Source organism: Zonotrichia albicollis, chromosome 9 (genome assembly GCF_047830755.1).
Source record: "Zonotrichia albicollis isolate bZonAlb1 chromosome 9, bZonAlb1.hap1, whole genome shotgun sequence".
NCBI lineage: Eukaryota > Metazoa > Chordata > Aves > Passeriformes > Passerellidae > Zonotrichia > Zonotrichia albicollis.
In genome coordinates this window covers 19,441,886-19,459,441 of record NC_133827.1, presented here as the reverse complement: position 1 = coordinate 19,459,441, position 17,556 = coordinate 19,441,886, and the positions used below count along the sequence as shown (strand labels likewise).

The 17,556-nt window shown below is 41.6% G+C and overlaps 1 protein-coding gene across 1 annotated transcript in view; it reads left to right on the top strand.

Moving 5' to 3' along the window:
* The window catches only part of LOC102064754 (vesicle-associated membrane protein 2), a 62,916-nt gene extending 52,863 nt beyond the window's left edge, over window positions 1–10,053 (top strand). The window contains exon 5 of the mRNA XM_005489493.4: window positions 1,160–10,053. Within this exon, the coding sequence (XP_005489550.1) occupies window positions 1,160–1,176 (17 nt within the window). The 3' untranslated portion in view covers window positions 1,177–10,053. The remainder of the gene's footprint in view (window positions 1–1,159) is intronic.
* The last annotated feature ends 7,503 nt before the right edge of the window (window positions 10,054–17,556 follow it).

Genomic DNA, 17,556 nt, shown 5'->3' with positions numbered 1-17,556 from the left:
ATGTTTCCATTTTCCTCTGTTGCTCCTGTAAAGAAAGCTTGCAGGATCACCTGTAAACCTGACTAAAAGGAATGAGATACATGTGACAGTTTATTAGCCTTATGAATGCTGGCACCAGAGTGACCCAGAATAATTCCAGGGTTTCGTAACACTGATACAGTAAGAATGGGAAATGCTTAGATATTAATTAACTATATTAACTGGGTACTCAAGAGAAAGACCAGCCTTTGTGCAGCAACCAGACAAAAGAAGATGTGCAGCCATTGAACTAATTGCTGGGTATATATTCCTCATTGAGCATTATGTGAGTTTTAAGAAAGTAAAATGTGGTCAACATAGCTCATATCAACCTCCACAGAAGTTTAGGAAGTAAGAACATTGTTTTACTCCTGGTTAAAATGTTGAATGCCTGTTCTGCTAAATTAAAAAAAAAAAATTTAAAAAGCCAGTGCAGGTTTGATGTGGATTAGGTTGAGTGTAGGGTATTTAATCACAAACTTGAGTGTCACATTGTTCAACCCCAGGCTGTGGCTCATCACAGTGAGATCCAGTACCAGGTCAGTGAGATTTGACTGTACCTGTTCAAATTATTTTCCCAGTTTATTTGATTCCTCTGTAATAAGCTGCAGCTTCAGGAAGGACCTTGTGTATTTAACTCAATGCTGTGTTTATTTGCACTATATGTTTAAATGCCATAGACATCAAGCATGCAGGTGCTGTTAGACAAGGCCTGCATGGCTTTTCCCGTCTGATGTGAGTGGGAACAAGGCCATGCCCTCCCTGGGGGTGGCTGTGGGTGCAGACAAACTGAGCCATTCCTCACAGCAGCCATGGGTGCTGCCTGCAGGAGGATGCAGCACAGCACACGGCTTTGCTGTACTGGGGACAGCAGGTAACATCACTGCCAGCCCTTGTCCTTTCTGCCTTCTGAGCCACAGTCTCCCGTGATTTCTACCCCAGTTTCCCCTCCAGATTCCCTTGGGCACAGGAAGAGCATCCCTGTGTCTGCCACACACCACGCTCCTCCAGCTGGGATGTGCTAAGGATGTTTGCAGTCCTCTGACACTGCTGTGAGACAAAGCACAACACTAACTCTGTAATAACTCCTGGGTTTTGTCTTTTTTTTTTAATCTTTCTTTCCTTCTGCTTCATTTCCCAGTTTATTTCTCCACTTGAGAAAGCAGAGAAGGAAGACTTGGCACACCTTTGTTCATATCAACCGACGATATCAGTGTTCCTTTGTTGAACTCCGCTTTTTAATTCCCGCTGTCTTGGGATTTTTGCTTGTAATAACCCATAAGCATTCAGTGTGGTGTATTTTGGAATTCTGTTGTTTCCACAAGAAACTGTACCAGCTAAATACTGCCAAGTAGTTCCATACACTGTCTAATCACTGTGTCTTAAGATGTGTGCGCACTGACCTTCAGAAACTGTAGTATATGAAAAGCATCCTAAACCATCTCAGAATCAGAGAATGCAGCTGTGGGGAAGCTCATGTTTAAAGGGACACTGCCAGGTGGACTGGACCCAAATCTAAGGTTGCAGCAAACATTAAGACCAAAATTCTCAATCTGAGCTCCTAAAGTTGGATGGCAAAATCCATTGTCAGACATATCTGCTACTCCCATTGAAGAGAGTGATACCTCTAAGTATTCATGTAAGATATCATATTTCAGTTTAGCCAACCAAACACAGATTTCTTTGAGGTTAGATGTAGAATCCAAGTCTGAAAACCTTGTCTGCAGAAAATAAATAAATAAAGACTGGTTTATCATCTTGTATGAATTTACTCTTTTTCCTCATGGAAAACACCTCTTGGTGTTCTGAACAACCAAGATGGCCTCAATATGAAAGCCAGAAAGGAAAGAAAGCTCTGTGTGACAGCCAAAAAGCATTGGCTAGCACAGTGCTGAAAAAGCCAAGGGAAATGCAAAGTGGTGATGCAGACATCACAAATAGCTCAGGTGCAGTCTCTTGCTGAAAACTCAAGGCCCCATTTCTCAGGTTCCATGGGACATCTCTTGGATGCCAATCCCCAATAACTGGGCCCTGACCTGGGGCCCATGAGCAGCTCTGGTGGTGTCTGAGGCTGCCCAGCTCTGGGGAGGAAGCTGCATTTGCAGGAATGGTCCCCTCTGCCAGGATGGTTCAAAAATCAGGAAGAAGGCAGGGGGGAGCAATGGGGAGAGGCTGAGAAAAGGAAGGGTGCCCAGCAAAGCTTTCCTGGAGAAGAGGAAGGAACAGAAACACTGTTCAAAGCAGAGGTGTTAATAGGCTTTAAAAAGATGTGTTTTAATTTGTGCATGTGGGTAGTTCATAGACTATAGTGTCACCTTTGTAAAGTGCTCAGCTGAGATACCTATTGTACTCAATTAATTTCAACTAACATTTGATGTAATTAAAAGAAATTATATATTGTGGCTTGAAAGAAAGTTCTTTATGCTTTGGTGAGTTTCTTGTTTTTCTTTTTAAAACAGTGAATAGTTTAATCATCCTTAACCAAACTAAAAATTAATTAATCAAAATTTGAGCCAGGAAATTCAGGAAAAGGTCTTTTTAGGATAACTCCTTCAGAATTTCTAAAAAGACTTAATAGAATTTAAAAAAATAATTTGATGGGTTGGGGTTTTTTGTCTGCAATTTAATTAGGGAATAGAAACAGTGATAATGGTAGTGTAAATATTCCCACTGAGGAGTATTTCTCTTGATATAGAGTTTAAAAAAATTGAGAGCCTGACCAGTTTATTGCTATGAATCTATGTATAAATTGTGCTGAAGTAGAGTTTTGCAGAGAGAATAAGTAATGATCAATTGAAAGGTTCCAGTTGCATATTTCCCTAAATATTTATCACTTTCTAGTCATGTGTACTACTTCATATCATAAAGTCAAAAGTGGCCCCAGTCTTAATGAAGCTGAATATTCCAAGTTACTAATGTGATACTGGACTTCTTGGTATGCCCTGATCATTCAGTCCTTCACTGAATGAGAGACTGAGAACCCAAACAATTCAGAAATCCTCCTGGGCTGGACAAAAACGCAGCAGGGATGAAAGACTTGACTCTGTGGGGTGACACAACTGTGTATAAATGAGCTTTCACTGGGACAGGAATGAGCCATCCAACTTCAGGAGCCCTGTTAAACTGATAAGGTTATCTGATATCTGAAGGAATTATCTGCTGAGAGTGGGACCCTGCCACCCACACCTGTTACTGATATTGATAATTATCAATATCAGTATTGTCATCAATATTGATATTGAGCGTGGTGTCCTCACAGGGCTTCTCTGCTGAACACACTCATGAGATGGGCACAGCTTTAGCTGGAGGTGGTGCAACCAGGAAGGTGAAATGCTGATACTGAGCCTTAATACAGATGTTCCTTCTCCTCTGAGAGGCTGAACTGATACTCAGCTGATAGGAGTGCAAATACACATTAAAGAGTCTGAATCCTCTAGCTGCAAACACACCAAGCTCCCACATGAAACTGCAGTGGAAGTGCTACAAGTATACAAAGCTCACATTCTCCCAGCTAATGTAGTTCAAGCAAGTTAATAATCAAAATCAAATCTCACCTTTAGGTGAGAGTGGAGAACAGAAACTGCTCTTTGTGGAATGTGGACCTATTCTCTCTCAAAATTGTAACTAATGGGGATGACTGCTAACTATAAGTGAGAATTTGCAAGGAAGAGTTAAGAAACCTAACTTCTAGTGGGTTGTAGAACATTTCCTCCTGACTATTTCCTCCAGTGTGGTGATGAAGTATGGTAAATTAATGTGTTTAACTTTTCAAAGTCATTGACCCATGGTGTGCTCTTGAATGCTCAATGTTTGCTAACTGCATGTGCTGTGGTGGTTGGTTGTCATTGGTGAGATAAGCCATGGAATCTTCCTAATTCTGCCCAGGGAGCATGAACAAATGTGTCTGATGCACAAAGCTCAGCTGCTCTTGCAGAGGGTTAAACCTTCATCAAGGAGAACATGGTGATGGAGGACTGTTCAGGGTCACAGATTGTGCAACGGCATCTCTCCCATCCGTGCAGGGTAATGCAGAGCACAATCTATATGAACACAGCTGGAGCTCTCAGTTGTGGCGGAGCCAGGATTGATTGGAGCTCTCAGTTGTGGTGGAGCCAGGATTGATTGGAGCTCTCATTCGTGGTGGAGCCAGGATTGATTGCCTTCCACTCCAGGTTTGAAATGTCTGGGCAGTTACAACTGCCTGCCTGTGAATTTTCCATGAAATGGTTAAGTCATTCTTGCTCAGTCACCACCAGTCAGAATTTCAGCTCCTGCTCTGTGCCACTGATGCTGCCTGGGCTCTTCCCCTGGGCTGGTGAAACACAGGGTCACAAAAAGGCTTCCTTTAGTGATCCTGGTGTATCCCCAGGGAATGCAGGGCCATGGCTTCGTGAATGCCACCTTGGGCACCAAACTGAGCTGCTTCTGGCTGGAAGCAATGCTTTTGGTAGCTTTATCCAGAATCAGACACTGTTTGAGACCTGCCCATTCCATCCTTTCCAGAAGCTCCTCCTGTGCTGTCTGGAGCACGGCTGTACATGACAGAGGCTGTACAGCAGGAGATGCCCTTCCCACAGAGCACAGCTGAAAGGAAAGGGTTAACAACTGCTCAGGGCCTGCATCATGGCTGCTGCTGGGCTCCTCAGTCATCTTTCAATGATCTACATCAGCATCTGAGCTTGAACAAGCATTCCTTGCACCCACTATCAACAGGCTACTGAGGTCCTGCTTGGGCACTGCACTTCCAAATTTAGCTCGTGTTGCAGTGACACAGGTGTGGATTTAAACCCAAAACATAGGTGTGGCTTTAAACCCAAAACACAGACGTGGTTTTAAACCCAGAACCAGTGTAGCACAGAACTTGGCAGGAAAACTTAGTGTGGAAGCCCTAACGAGGTGCTTGACCTGATTTTCACTCGACAGCATTACATAACAGCACAGTCAATCCAACAGAGGCAAACCTAATCCAATACTATTAGAAGGAGTATGGGAGAATCTGATAAAGATTCTGAATGTAACCTAGGGTCTGTAAGACAAGGGGTGATTTAGAAATGTAGCCAGTTGGACTTCTAAAGCTGGCACTTCCATTCAGTTGAAACCTGCATGATGTTACCCACAGGAACAATTCAGGCAAGTAAAATATTTGGCTTTTTTTCTTTCTATGTAGTGACCTGCAATAAGAGACTTAAACAGTGATGGAAGATCAGGACATTATTTACTGCAAGGAATTAATTAGAACAGCCTCAAAAATCTGCTATGCTTTTGTCTAAGTAGCAAGACCTTTTAAAATTCCACAGTTTCTGTCACTGCTCCTGTCACAAGGCTTCACCTAACTTTATGAGCAGCTGCGCCACTTCTTGTCTGAATACAATGGATTTTAGCTCTTAAGACCAAGTTCTTGACTTGACATTGATATTAGAGCAAAATGGTGATGTCTGTTTCCCAGAAGGGCATTGACCATGGGAGACTCAAACTTGGGGAACTTCCAGAAGCTCCGCCTCAGCTCTTTCATGCTTTCACAGAGTGAATTTTCTCTATTCCAGGGGAGATTATCCACACAGAGGGAATATGCATGATCTGTTATTTTTTTTTTTAAGAGAGGCCCTTGATTGCATACTGGTGGGAGACCTTCCCAAATAACCTAGGGAGCACTTGGGTATGATCCAGGATTTGCCTCTCAGCCCTGCTCCTCCTGCCCTTTAAACAGGCTTGGCTGAACCAGCAGCCACATAAGGCACTGGGCTCCCTCCCAATGTACACAGTGAGTATTAGAGAAAGGCCTCAAAGTCTCTTTGATCTGGATTTGCATCCTGACCTGAACTTTAGACCTGTAACAGATCATAACCTTTGGGCCCTCTATCTCGTCAGAAGGCTGAGATGCTCTGCCAGCCAGTTCTTCCTCATATGATTTAAGTCCCTGCTGCTAGACAAGATACATTTGAGCCAGAGAAAGCACAAGAACCCTCAAATTAACTTCTTTAAAAGAAAAAATCAACAGGCTGAAGAAGGTAGTTTGAAAAAAATGAATTTTAGAGAAATTATTGTCTGAAGCTTTCTCAAACTGTTACATTATTGTCAGGGGGGATACTAGATTGGGATGCATGAAACAACCAAACCAGAACCTCACACCAGTTGTTCTTTCTCCATCTGGTCTACTTCAGAAACACTTCAGGAAAGGATTTTGTTTTCCTCTCCAGTTAATTTCCCTTCCTCAGTTGATTAATGAATGTCTCAACTGATGTGCTCGGTAGTTTTTATTCTCCATTGAGAACCCCGAGACTCTCTGCCTTAAAAAGACATCTGAGCCACCCAAGGAGTCTACCTTCCTTCCTGGTGCACTGACATTTAAAAGCTACATCTTGGAATAAAGCAGGGAAACTGTGGCAGTCTGGTTACATGCAGTTTTGGTGGAGTAAACACTTGATTATTCAACAATGAGTCACTCCTGCAGTAACCTCATTCTGTCATGAGTGTATCACATCTGCTAACTCTCCAAAGCAAAAACCAGAACCTGCACCCCTTCAAAACATGAACACGGCCTCGTGGCTTGCATGTAACACTCCATTCAACCAAAGCCATGTACTATAAGTGTAAAAGGGCAAAGTACTCGTTCTCAAAGAGAAAATAGAGAGAACAACAAAGACAATTAGGAAAAAAACCTTCTCCGTTCTTCAGCTCTCCTCACAGTGTCTGGCTTATCCATTATTCTTCAAGCCTCTTTAGAAAGCTGTTGTGGTTTTGGAGTGTAGTGTGTTTGCAGTGCAGAATTTTGGGGCTGTTTTGCCCTCTGGGCTGAGTCCCTTTTGCCACGCTGCCCCTGCTGCCCTCAGCCAGAGCTCAGGTGAGGCTTGGCTGAAGCAGAACCTCCTCCCACAGCACCCAGCTCTCCTCAAAGCTCCCTCCTGCTCAGCCACACCTGGGGCAGACCACCTGGGCCTCCACTTGCTTCAAAATCAGGGGGTGCAAAAGAAGGCTAAACAGCAGCGTTGTTGCTACACTACCTTAAATTGTGACACTGGGATTTTAATTAAATTTGTTTAACAGTTCTTGTAACAGTAATTTCATTCATTCTGTTGAAAAGAAACAGTAAATAAGGATATTGTGGTAGTGAGAATATCATAAATGGGAAATGGTGCAAGTGAAATATCGCTAGCATTCAGTAAAATCCTTTTTGTAAGTGGCTCCACCTAAGAGAACCCTTTTTATATGAAAATTAAGCAGTGGTTGTCTATCAGATTCAAATCCTTACAATGAACTCTGACAGATGGTGGTGTTTCTCGTGGACAATGCAGGAAGGATGGTGCAGCATTCCTTGGAGAGAGCACCTTTTGGGGTGTTCTAAACGATTATTTTGGTTACTCTCAATCCACTCCAGTACCTGTGCTTGTCCACCTGTAAATGGCCTAAAAATCCCTTTATTGAATCCCTTACCTTCCTGTCATATCTTTCTGAACACATGGGGGTGGTCTGAGCTTTTTGTGAGGAAAAGTGTGAAAAAATTAAATCAATTTCTACCCCGATACATTGCAGGTTTGTTTAAAGTAAAACTAAATAATGGCAGCTGCAATTATTTTCTTTATAAGATCAAGGATTGAGATAGTGCATATAACGGACCTACAAATTCATACATGCACAATGCATAATGTTTTTTGGAAGTTTAGCTATGAATATTTATAGTATTGATCTGAAAGTTTGCTAAAATTTCTTTATTGATGAAAGTAGTCTTGGCTGGCACTGGAAATTGAGTGATTGGAGTGACTACCATGCCACTAGCAAGCTGCTAATTAATACAAGTTCAGCCTCTGATGAAACCCAAAGGGAAAAAATATTCTGAATAAAAGTAGAAATGTATGGTAAAGACTATGGATATAAAGTTTACTCATTACTTATTTACATATTATTTAAGCAATTAGCAGCTATAAAAATAGTCAAATAGTTAGTCTCCAAAGCTTAACTATAGATGAAAGATTTTTTTTTTTCTCATTGGAAAAGCTCATTTCAGTCTATGTTCCATCTACTTTTTCCCCAGACAACAAAATGCCAATAATGCTATGACACACTCACAGGTCTGCACAATAAAATGTTACAGATAGCTCACTCCTTTTTCTGAAAAACATCATTATTTTTGTAAATGAAACATCCTCCCTCCCCCAAACACAAATGTGGTAACATATTACTCAGTCTTTTGCTAAGATATTATGAGGTTTTTCAGCATCACTGAAAGATTAGAAATTAGCACCTCCTACTCAAGAGCAGGACTTAAAAACAAGCTTTGTCTGTTGCAAAAATACATTCTGAGGGGGATGCACCAAGTGTGTTGAGGTTAAAGTTTTATTTGGCAAGTCCTATTCTTTTTTCCTTCCCCCTTTCCAAAGGAAGTGCTCATATATGCAGACAGGCATTTGCCATTTGGGTGAGAGGTTCTCCTTCCAGGCAGGAAAGAGATGGAACAGCCACTGTCTGCTGTGAGCAATCTTTAGTTTGCTTTGCAGCATAAAAAGCCCTCTAAGTGGCAATAGATGAACTCTTATTATAAACTTGTTATGCTCATTGCAGGAAATGAGTTCATAGCCAGCTAATTAGTATTTTCCTTAATGACTTGTGCCTGAGTGTTAGCACAGAAGAGCAGCCTCTGGAGGGGTTTGTGTCATCAGTTCAGCACTGCAGTGTCTCACACTCGCCTGCCTGGAGTGAGGAGCAAGGCATGGCCAGGCCTGGAAAAGACTTCAACATGTGCCTGAGCATGCAGTGAATTTCAGTTTAACACAGTGAAAAACCCTCATTTGTCCTGGCTAAATCCAGGCCTGGCGTGGAATCTGTGCCGTGTTCCAATTCAGAGGAGGAAAAACCTTTCCTTTGAATGATAAAAAAGAGGGATAAAGGATTGCTGGGGTTGCCTGGTCCCATGTCCTGCTCGAGGGGGAGGTTGCAGGGGCTTTGTCTCCATGAGGTGTGACAATCTCCAAGGCCCATGGCTCCACAACACATTCTGTCTTTGGCTGTGTTCAATGCCCTGCCAAGGCTGACAAAGGTGCAGGAAACACCTTTGTGAGTGCATGTGGTTTACGGGTTTGCCTTTTTGTTCTGTTGTGCACTGATCTGACTGGAATCATATCAGATCTAGTGGAATTAAGTGCAACCCCCCTTTTTTTTCAAAGAACTTCCACTGACATCAAGAAATTTTCTTTCTTTCTTGTTGCTATTGGACTGAGGCAGATGTGATCATGCTGAGGGCATCAGAGCATCCTCTCCCCTCTGTGTGTGTATGTGAGGCCTGGAATAGGCACAGAATCAGAGATGGGACATCTGCTGAAATCTTGTTCCCTATTGTCTGAGGTCAGTGACAAAATCTTGAGTGGCTGCTAAGTTACTAGACTGGCACCAAAGAAAGAATAGGAATTACTGAGGTTACCATTTCTCCTCACAGTATCCTTGGCAATGCCACGCCTGTTTCAAACGCTGATGGAATGGCAATGCAAAATAAAAACCTTTCTTCTACCTCTTTCCTTGTGATTCTTCAAGCTTTACTTCCTGTGATGGGAACAATCAGAAATAAGTTTTCAGTTGCCCTTTTAAAAGCCCAAACTCCAGAGCAAATCTCTAGTTGCATTCTTTTACAGGCCACACAGGGGTGTTGAGCTCTGTAGGAACACACTCAGAAAGGGCCTGAAAGTCTGTGCTGAGAACAGCATCTCTCACCTCATAGACTCAGCTGTACTGAGCAAGGAGCTGTGATTTGTGCCTCTACAGAAAACAACCCATTTGCACCTTATTGGAACTATCTGGAGAGGAAAAAATAACCTTGTGGAGACCAGGACATTTCTTAAAGTGCTTTACCTGGAGGTCAGTGGAATTTCATTTATAAATGATAAAATGCATGTATTTTGATGCTGAAATTGTGATGACTTACAAAGTTTGATATTACTGTACTTTTTCTGTGAACAGTGATTTTTTTGAGGTGGTGAACATATTTTCCAAGAGTATCGTAGACATTTGTAACATGTATGTTTGTGCCAATAAATCTTGTTTTAAGAAGTTCGAGTTTGTATCATTCTGTTCCAAATACACAGTTTAAGGGCAGTTAAGCAGCTGCAGCTTTCATTCCCTCTCTGTTTTATGTACTAGAGACTTCTAGAAATGAAGATTTTCTAATTCACACTGAGTTTTTACATGTTCAGTGTAACAGAAAATAAAAAAAAACTCTTCTGTTGTATAAACAGTAATGAACCCTGTACAAAAATATACAAACATTAACAAATGGTGAATAGGAGGAGATGAGAAAATGTATTTAGTGCATTTGACCATATTCTTAATTTTCTCAGTGGTAACATGGGATTCATTTTAGCAGGGCATGGTGAACTCAGTGCTATGAAATACTGATAGTTCACAATTTGGTGTACATTGGACAGATTTTGGTTGCAAAAAGAAGGATTTTCAGCGAAGGGAATAGAGGCTCTTGCAGGGTCCTCTGCTGCCTTGACTTGGAGCAGCTGGTGCTGGCCACTTGTGTGATGGATCAATGGGGCATGGCAACTGTTGCCATGGTTATTCCTAATGAGCAATTAAGCCCTTTGAAGGGACAAGGGTTGGAAGCTGCTTTTCTCCCCTTCCTAGAGCCTACACTAAATGTTAAATTGCATAAGCATCACAGTGACTCCCAGGTAGCTCCACACCTTCAATGCATTGGGAGCCTCGTTCAATACCTTCTCTAATTTTGTTGCAGATGATCTCAGAACACATAAAAGGCACATTGTTGTCTCTCCCCACCCCAACCCCAGGTAATGTCAAGATGCCTTTTTAAATGAAGGTTCTTTATTAGCAAAACTATAGATTTGTCCTTGGTAGCTCAGTGCACCTGGCAATCAGCTGGGGACACTCTGAGTCTAAAAGGAGACAAAGCAATCACTGATTTCATACACTGCACATTCTGGTCTGTGTGAAACAGCAAATAAGGATGAAGAGAGAAAGTGAATTATGTTGACTGCTGCATGTGAACACGATATTAAAGGACACAGGAAACTGGTCAAAGCCAAAGTGAGGCTTATTAAGGCAGTACAATGGGCTGATGCTCCACTAGCTCTCTAACAGCAAGGTTGCATAATTAGTTCAGCTTTATTAAAAAAAAAATACCAATTTCTGACTTTTGAGCTTACATAGAATTCTAGCAAATGATAAAACCAAGTGAAAATGAAGTCATGTTTAAAATTATGGAGATATTTACATGGATATGGAAGAATCAGTAAGATTATATGAAAAATCTATCTTTCATTCTGGTCAGATAGATTTGCATAATTAATGGCAGTTTGGGGAGAAGAAAGAAGAACTGATTCCTAGGGATTATTAAATTGTGTGGGGTGATGAGCTCTTGGGACATGCACATGCTTTGGAAAGTCAATACAAGACAGTTCAAAGACAAAACAATTCCTGAAGTGACTGCCTGCACACTCTGCTTTATAAGCTGAAGTACCTGAAGGTAAGTGAATGAATAAATGCTTCTAAGTGTTCTGACAGTTTTAAATTTTTTCAAACAAAAAGTCTCACATGACTAAAGATGGTCAAAACTGCAATCTGAGAAGAAATGTTGGTAAACTGCTCAAGTTCCATAAGAAAGAGGGCAAGACAATGGTAAATACTGTAGAGCTGAGGCAGCTTTTTTTTGCTTTCCCAGGAGTTTCTAATCTAGAGGAACAAAACCTTGTGACACTGTCTGTCGTTGGGCAGCTATCATCAAGAGCTCTTGCCATGCTGTGGTAACCATAACCAGTACATTTTACTAGGGGAATTTCCTGGCACTGAGCTATTACACTTTTAAGGGGCAGTTTTTGGAATTGTTCTGCAGAAATAACACCCTTGTCTTCTCCCTTATCATCTGAACAGTGTAATTAGGATTTAACAGCTGCTGGCTGACTGCTTTAGAAAGGCAAGGCCTGGTGTTTCTACATCCTGTTGGCCATAATGCAGATTTACTCTGTAGTCAGTGGGTCGGATAATTTCACTTCTAGTACTTACCTAATGACTGGCAGGTTGTTCTTTTTACCAGAAAATGTACAATACAGCATCAAGCTATTTACACCTTCTATGGTTCAGCCTAGAAAACACCTGTTCCAAAGCCCAGTTACAGCAGGAGCTGGAAAGGCTCCCCAGTACCATCCAGGGCATGCTCCTGTGATATAATCTGTGATAACCCACTTAGACTGTGCACTGGAAGAGCTGCCTAGGTCAGGGATGTTGCCAGCACCACACAGCCCTGCACCAATCCAGGTTCTGTTAAACTTCCTCTCTACTGATCCAAGAAAGGTACAGAAGAGAGAAAACCAAAAATTCTCACTAGTCTGAGTCAAACAACCAGGGAGACAAGAAGGAATTGCTTCTCTCAGATCAGACTGTCCAGTAAGTCAGCTCAATCCTGGATAGGATGCAGAAAGGAAGCATCTGAAACTGTCATGCCCCAAGGAACACTGGGGTTAATAGTGATTGAAATATAAACCAGTAATTGCAATGCACATATTGCCCTGGGAGAGAATACTTTTAATCTCCTTTAAATGTCTGACACTGAAGACACCTACAGGTTTCAGTGGCAAAGTTCAATCATGTTATCACCAGGAAGTGTCTGAATTCGTTTTGCTATCCTTTTACCTGCTTATCAGCCATCATTTCATAACCACAGAGCTCTTGGCATGCTTCATTCCTCTAGAAAGCTCGATCTGAGCTGGCTTAAAACCTCTTTTTATTGTTCTGCATCCTATCTGGGCACAATGTATAGTTCTTACTCTGCTGTTTGCTGTTTTCCTTCAGTTCAACTGCCCATGTCCTCCTGGAGCATCCTGACAGTCCCTCCATGCACATTTGCCTGTTCCATCTCTTCTGACCATTGCAGTTCTCAGCTCTGTGCCCTGAGTAAAGGTTTGCCAAATGCTGTAGGTGCTGGAACAAATGTTCTGGTGCCTGCATTGAAAAAACCTGAAATATCTTACTACCACCACAGAATTTCTCACAGCTGCCTTTACCCTTCAGCCTCCATGGCAGTCATCCTCATCATCCTGTTACACCTGCTGAGTCTTTTAATCTCTTTTTCTTACCTCTACAGTTTAGTGTGATGGTGTTCACAAGGGTCCCAGGATGAGGGAAGAGAAGAGGATCTGACTCCATGTTTCAGAAGGCTTGATTTATTATTTTATGATATATATTATATTAAAACTATACTAAAAGAATAGAAGAAAGGATTTCATCAGAAGGCTAGCTAAGAATAGAAAAGGAAAGAATGATAACAAAGGCTCTGTCTGGGACAGAGAGTCTGAGCCAGCTGACTGTGATTGGCCATTAATTAGAAACAACCACATGAGACCAATCACAGATGCACCTGTTGCATTCCACAGCAGCAGATAACCATTGTTTACATTTTGTTCCTGAGGCCTCCCAGCTTCTCAGGAGGAAAAATCCCAAGGAAAGGATTTTTCATAAAAAGATGTCTGTGAAAAAAACCTGCCTACTGCACTCACTAGCTGGGCATTTCTTGACTACTCAGGCATCTCTGTTCTCTTTGAATACCTGTTGGAAGTACTATTCTTTCAGGATGCCTAGGGTTGGCAGCTAGATGAAAAAAACATTTTGTTAAAGAGAAAAGGCATCTTTGGACAGCTGTAAGCACAAGTATCCTCAAGGCCAGTCTTTAGCACAGACAGAGCCAGCCCACATCTTCTGCAGTGAGCCTGCAATTTGAAACTGTGTGGAGTGAGAAAGCCAAGCCTGGCTGTGTAAGTGGTGCTGCTGGGCCCATTATGGGCTTCCCTTGCCTATATGGAGATTTATCAGCTCTCATGTAGGGTATTGAAGTGTCTTCTGTCTGTGCCATTAAGACAAGGTATCCCTGTGTCTGGGCTTGATTAAAAATGGCCTTTGGGTAGATCATTAATCCCCAGTTAAGTGCAGCTGAACACTTCTCCAGCCTTGTAGAACACATCATGGTGTGAGCCTGGAACATGAGAGGAAGCAAAAGGCACAAAATCATTAAAAAGCATAAAGCAGCATAAAACCTGTCTGCTCCTATTTGGCCCAGACATGAGGGAGGAGTCTGACGCTGGCCAGGGTCTGTGTACAAATCACAAACGGGACAGGACTGCTGGAAACAGGCCTTGAGCTGTTTGATTTTCCAGCATCAGCCTCATTACATGGTTATGGCAATGGGAAGATGCCAGCAGCTCACATCCCAGGCAGCAGAACAAGAACTTAATGTTACAACTTACTTTATAAAAGTTTTTTTACCAATCACACAAAGCAAAAGCACATTGACAGTAGTTCTATCTAACCACTATAAGCACGCGTACCTTTGGTTAAACAATGCTTGCTTATTTCAAATACAATACCTGCTTGTGAGCCTTAAAACACAATGCTCAGAGCTCCATTATTAAGCTTCAATCTTCCTAATATCTTGCTAGATAAACTTTTCTGTAGCTTAGGGACTTATTCTAGACAAGCATTAATACACAGACCATTATTCTATTTGTCTTTGCTTTTCTACAGTTTAAATAATTTTTCTGCTGACCAATCTCATGGCTGCTGCTTAGCTCAAATCACTGTCTTGTGCCTTTTGCAGCTTTCTCAAAGCCCTCTAATTTTGTAGATTCCCACAGAGTCAAAATTCAATCCACTCCAACCAGCATCTTCTATTCCTGATTGTTTTCTCTTTGCAGCCCACAGCACAATCTTTGGGAGCCTCCTGTGGGATCTGCAGAACCATCTCTGCCCCTAAAAATACCCTGACAAGGGTGGGCACATCACTGTATATCTGCAATCCCAGAAAGCAGGCTGTCTTTAAACTTTCCTTCCCCATAGATAAATAAGTAAATATTTAAAAAGAAATGTTGTCTTGATTTTAATGGAGGGGAAAACCCCAAGGAACAAAAAGCCCCAAGTTTATTGGTTTCAGCTGTCCAGCAGTGCAGACAGCTCTCTGAAGGGATTCTGCTGGTGCCAGGAGGCAGCCAGGGGGCAGAGCCACCACCATGCCATGGTGCCAGCCTGGCAATGCCAAACAGGGGCAGTCAGTGCAGGCAGCACTGCACTGTGACAGCAGGAGCTCCAGTGAATTTATTTCACAAATAATACCAACATAGGCCAAGAGGGTCAGACTCAATCTCAAATGCAAAATAAATTTGGTCACAATTTGTCTGTATGGGATTGAAGTGCATTGTCCACCCCTTGAGTTAGCCATTCTGCTGTAAGTGGCATTCATTTAAAAAGTTTTTCAGAACTCTTTTTCATCTCTTGTACATCAGTTTCTTTAGCCAAGGCTTCAAATTTCTCAAGTGTTTTCAAACATAACTGCATTTTTTTTTTGTGGGTTTATCATTGTCTCACTCTTCCTCTTTGCTTCATCCTACCTGTTCTCTGTTTCATGGTGCTGAATGAAATATTGTTCTCCCTCTTCTCTTGAACAGCTATTACTTCTCAAGTAAGTTCATTAACTCTTAAATTCCCCAATTCCTCTATGGAAAAAAGTAATTAGATGATTTGTGTCGAGCTACAAAAGTTGCACACTTTGCCTAAGCCATCTTTGCATTATCCCGATGCTTCCAGAGCTGCTTCTTGCACATTGACATTCTGTTTTGGCATTGCTCAAGCTGACTGATCATGTTGTCTTGTTTGACATTAATAGAATCTTGAAACTCTTGTTTATAAACAAGTATTAAATATAAACTCATCTTGGTCTTCAAATGAAAGGCTGTGAGTTTCTTGTGTGTTTTGGGCCTGTCCTGTGCTCTTGCAAGCATCAGAAAACTCTGCATTGACATGAAGTGCCTGTTGATGCCTCCAGCAGCACCTCTGTGAAAAACGCCAATCACTTGTTTTTAAAATTCTAAAAGTTTAATAGTAATAAAAATTGTTATAAAAATAGTAATACAATTAGAGTAATAATAATTTGGACAATTTGGATTAGGACAATATGAGACAATGGAGACAAAGTGTTACAGACGTCCAGGTACCTTTTTCTGGGCAGCACGACCACGAAAAAGGACACCCATTAACAGAGGATTAACCCTTAAAAACAACAGCCTGTTGCATATTCATACACCTCATCCATGATGCATAAATTCCATTCAAACACAGGATTCTGTCTGGTCAGTGTCAGCTTCTTCCTCTGAATCCTGACAGCGCCTTAGAGGCAATAAATTTTTTTTTCTCTGAAAGATTCAGGTGTCCTGTGGCTGCTATCTCACTGTGAGTCCTTTCTTTAAAGAAAGGTATCCTACATTGCATAGTTTCTATTTTAACATTTTTTTATAACCTAAAACTATATTTAACTACTTAAGAGAATTGATACAGCATTACTTTCTAACACAACACATATAACATTCATTTTAATATTTGTGAAAAGCCGATCATGAAATCCATGCATTTTCCACAACCTCCAAAGCCAGGAGCCAACGTGAAGCATGTTGCCTGCAGCTGTACAAAGGCTCCCTGTGTCATGTGCTGCATGGGAATGAGCTCACAGCTGAATGGAGCTACTCGACCAGTTGTGGATGCAGTCTGACAGTCACAGAACAAACATGACTCACTTAAGAACATTCCCTACCTTCCTTTCTAATAACTGGTTTCTCCAAAGTCAGTAAAGTAGAACTGAGGGGAGAACAGAGAGTTCTCCGGGGAGCTCTGCACAGTGTTCTCACACACCCCTTCCTGTGCTGCAGGAGCACGTTTGAAACCAGAGCTCCACAGCAATTCCCTTTTCTCTGGGGGTGTCCCAGCCCTCACACTGCAGTCACCTCCACAGCAGACATGGACATGCCAACACTTACACCAGCAATGGATGGCTCTGTGTCCTGGATCTAACACCAAAAAGCTTTACAAATGCTAAATGCTGGTGTGCTGCAGAGACCATTATCCATGTTTATCTTAATAATGGTATTCAGATGAGAACAGGATTCTGAAAATAAGGAGATTTGCATCTAATTTGACCATCAAAACTTGGTTGTGTAGCTTCACATACAAGAGTGTTCAACTTCCACACTTTGTTTTCTTAACAATGAGCTAAGAAATTAATTCCTGGCATGCTTTTGCCTTTCCACCTTGCGGTAAATTAGTTATCACTTTGATAAAAGTTTTTGACAAAGTAGACAATAGAAATTACAATATAGCAGGGTAAACTTTGAAAATTAGAGCTTTATTTGTAAAATATTCTTGGCATTATAAAATCTTCACCAATGCCATTAACAACAGAGAAAAAATCTTAATTATATGAGGGGAACTGAGGTTTTGTTTCAGATGAAGCTATTAAATTATGCAAATAGTAGCATGATTTTTGAATGTGGAATACACAAGTCCTCATACTAGTTCTTGTCCTGTTGTTTCACTTTGATTGTAGAGGACTGATAGTACAGGATTGCCATGGCATCCCAAATGGGAAGCAAGGGAATGCACCCACCTCAGGAGTAGTGGCTGTGCTTGGATGGGCCCAGGGCAATTTTCAAGTATATTTTGTTAATAGTCTCCCTATAAAATTCATTGTACTGTCACCCAATGTGTGGCTGGGAAAAA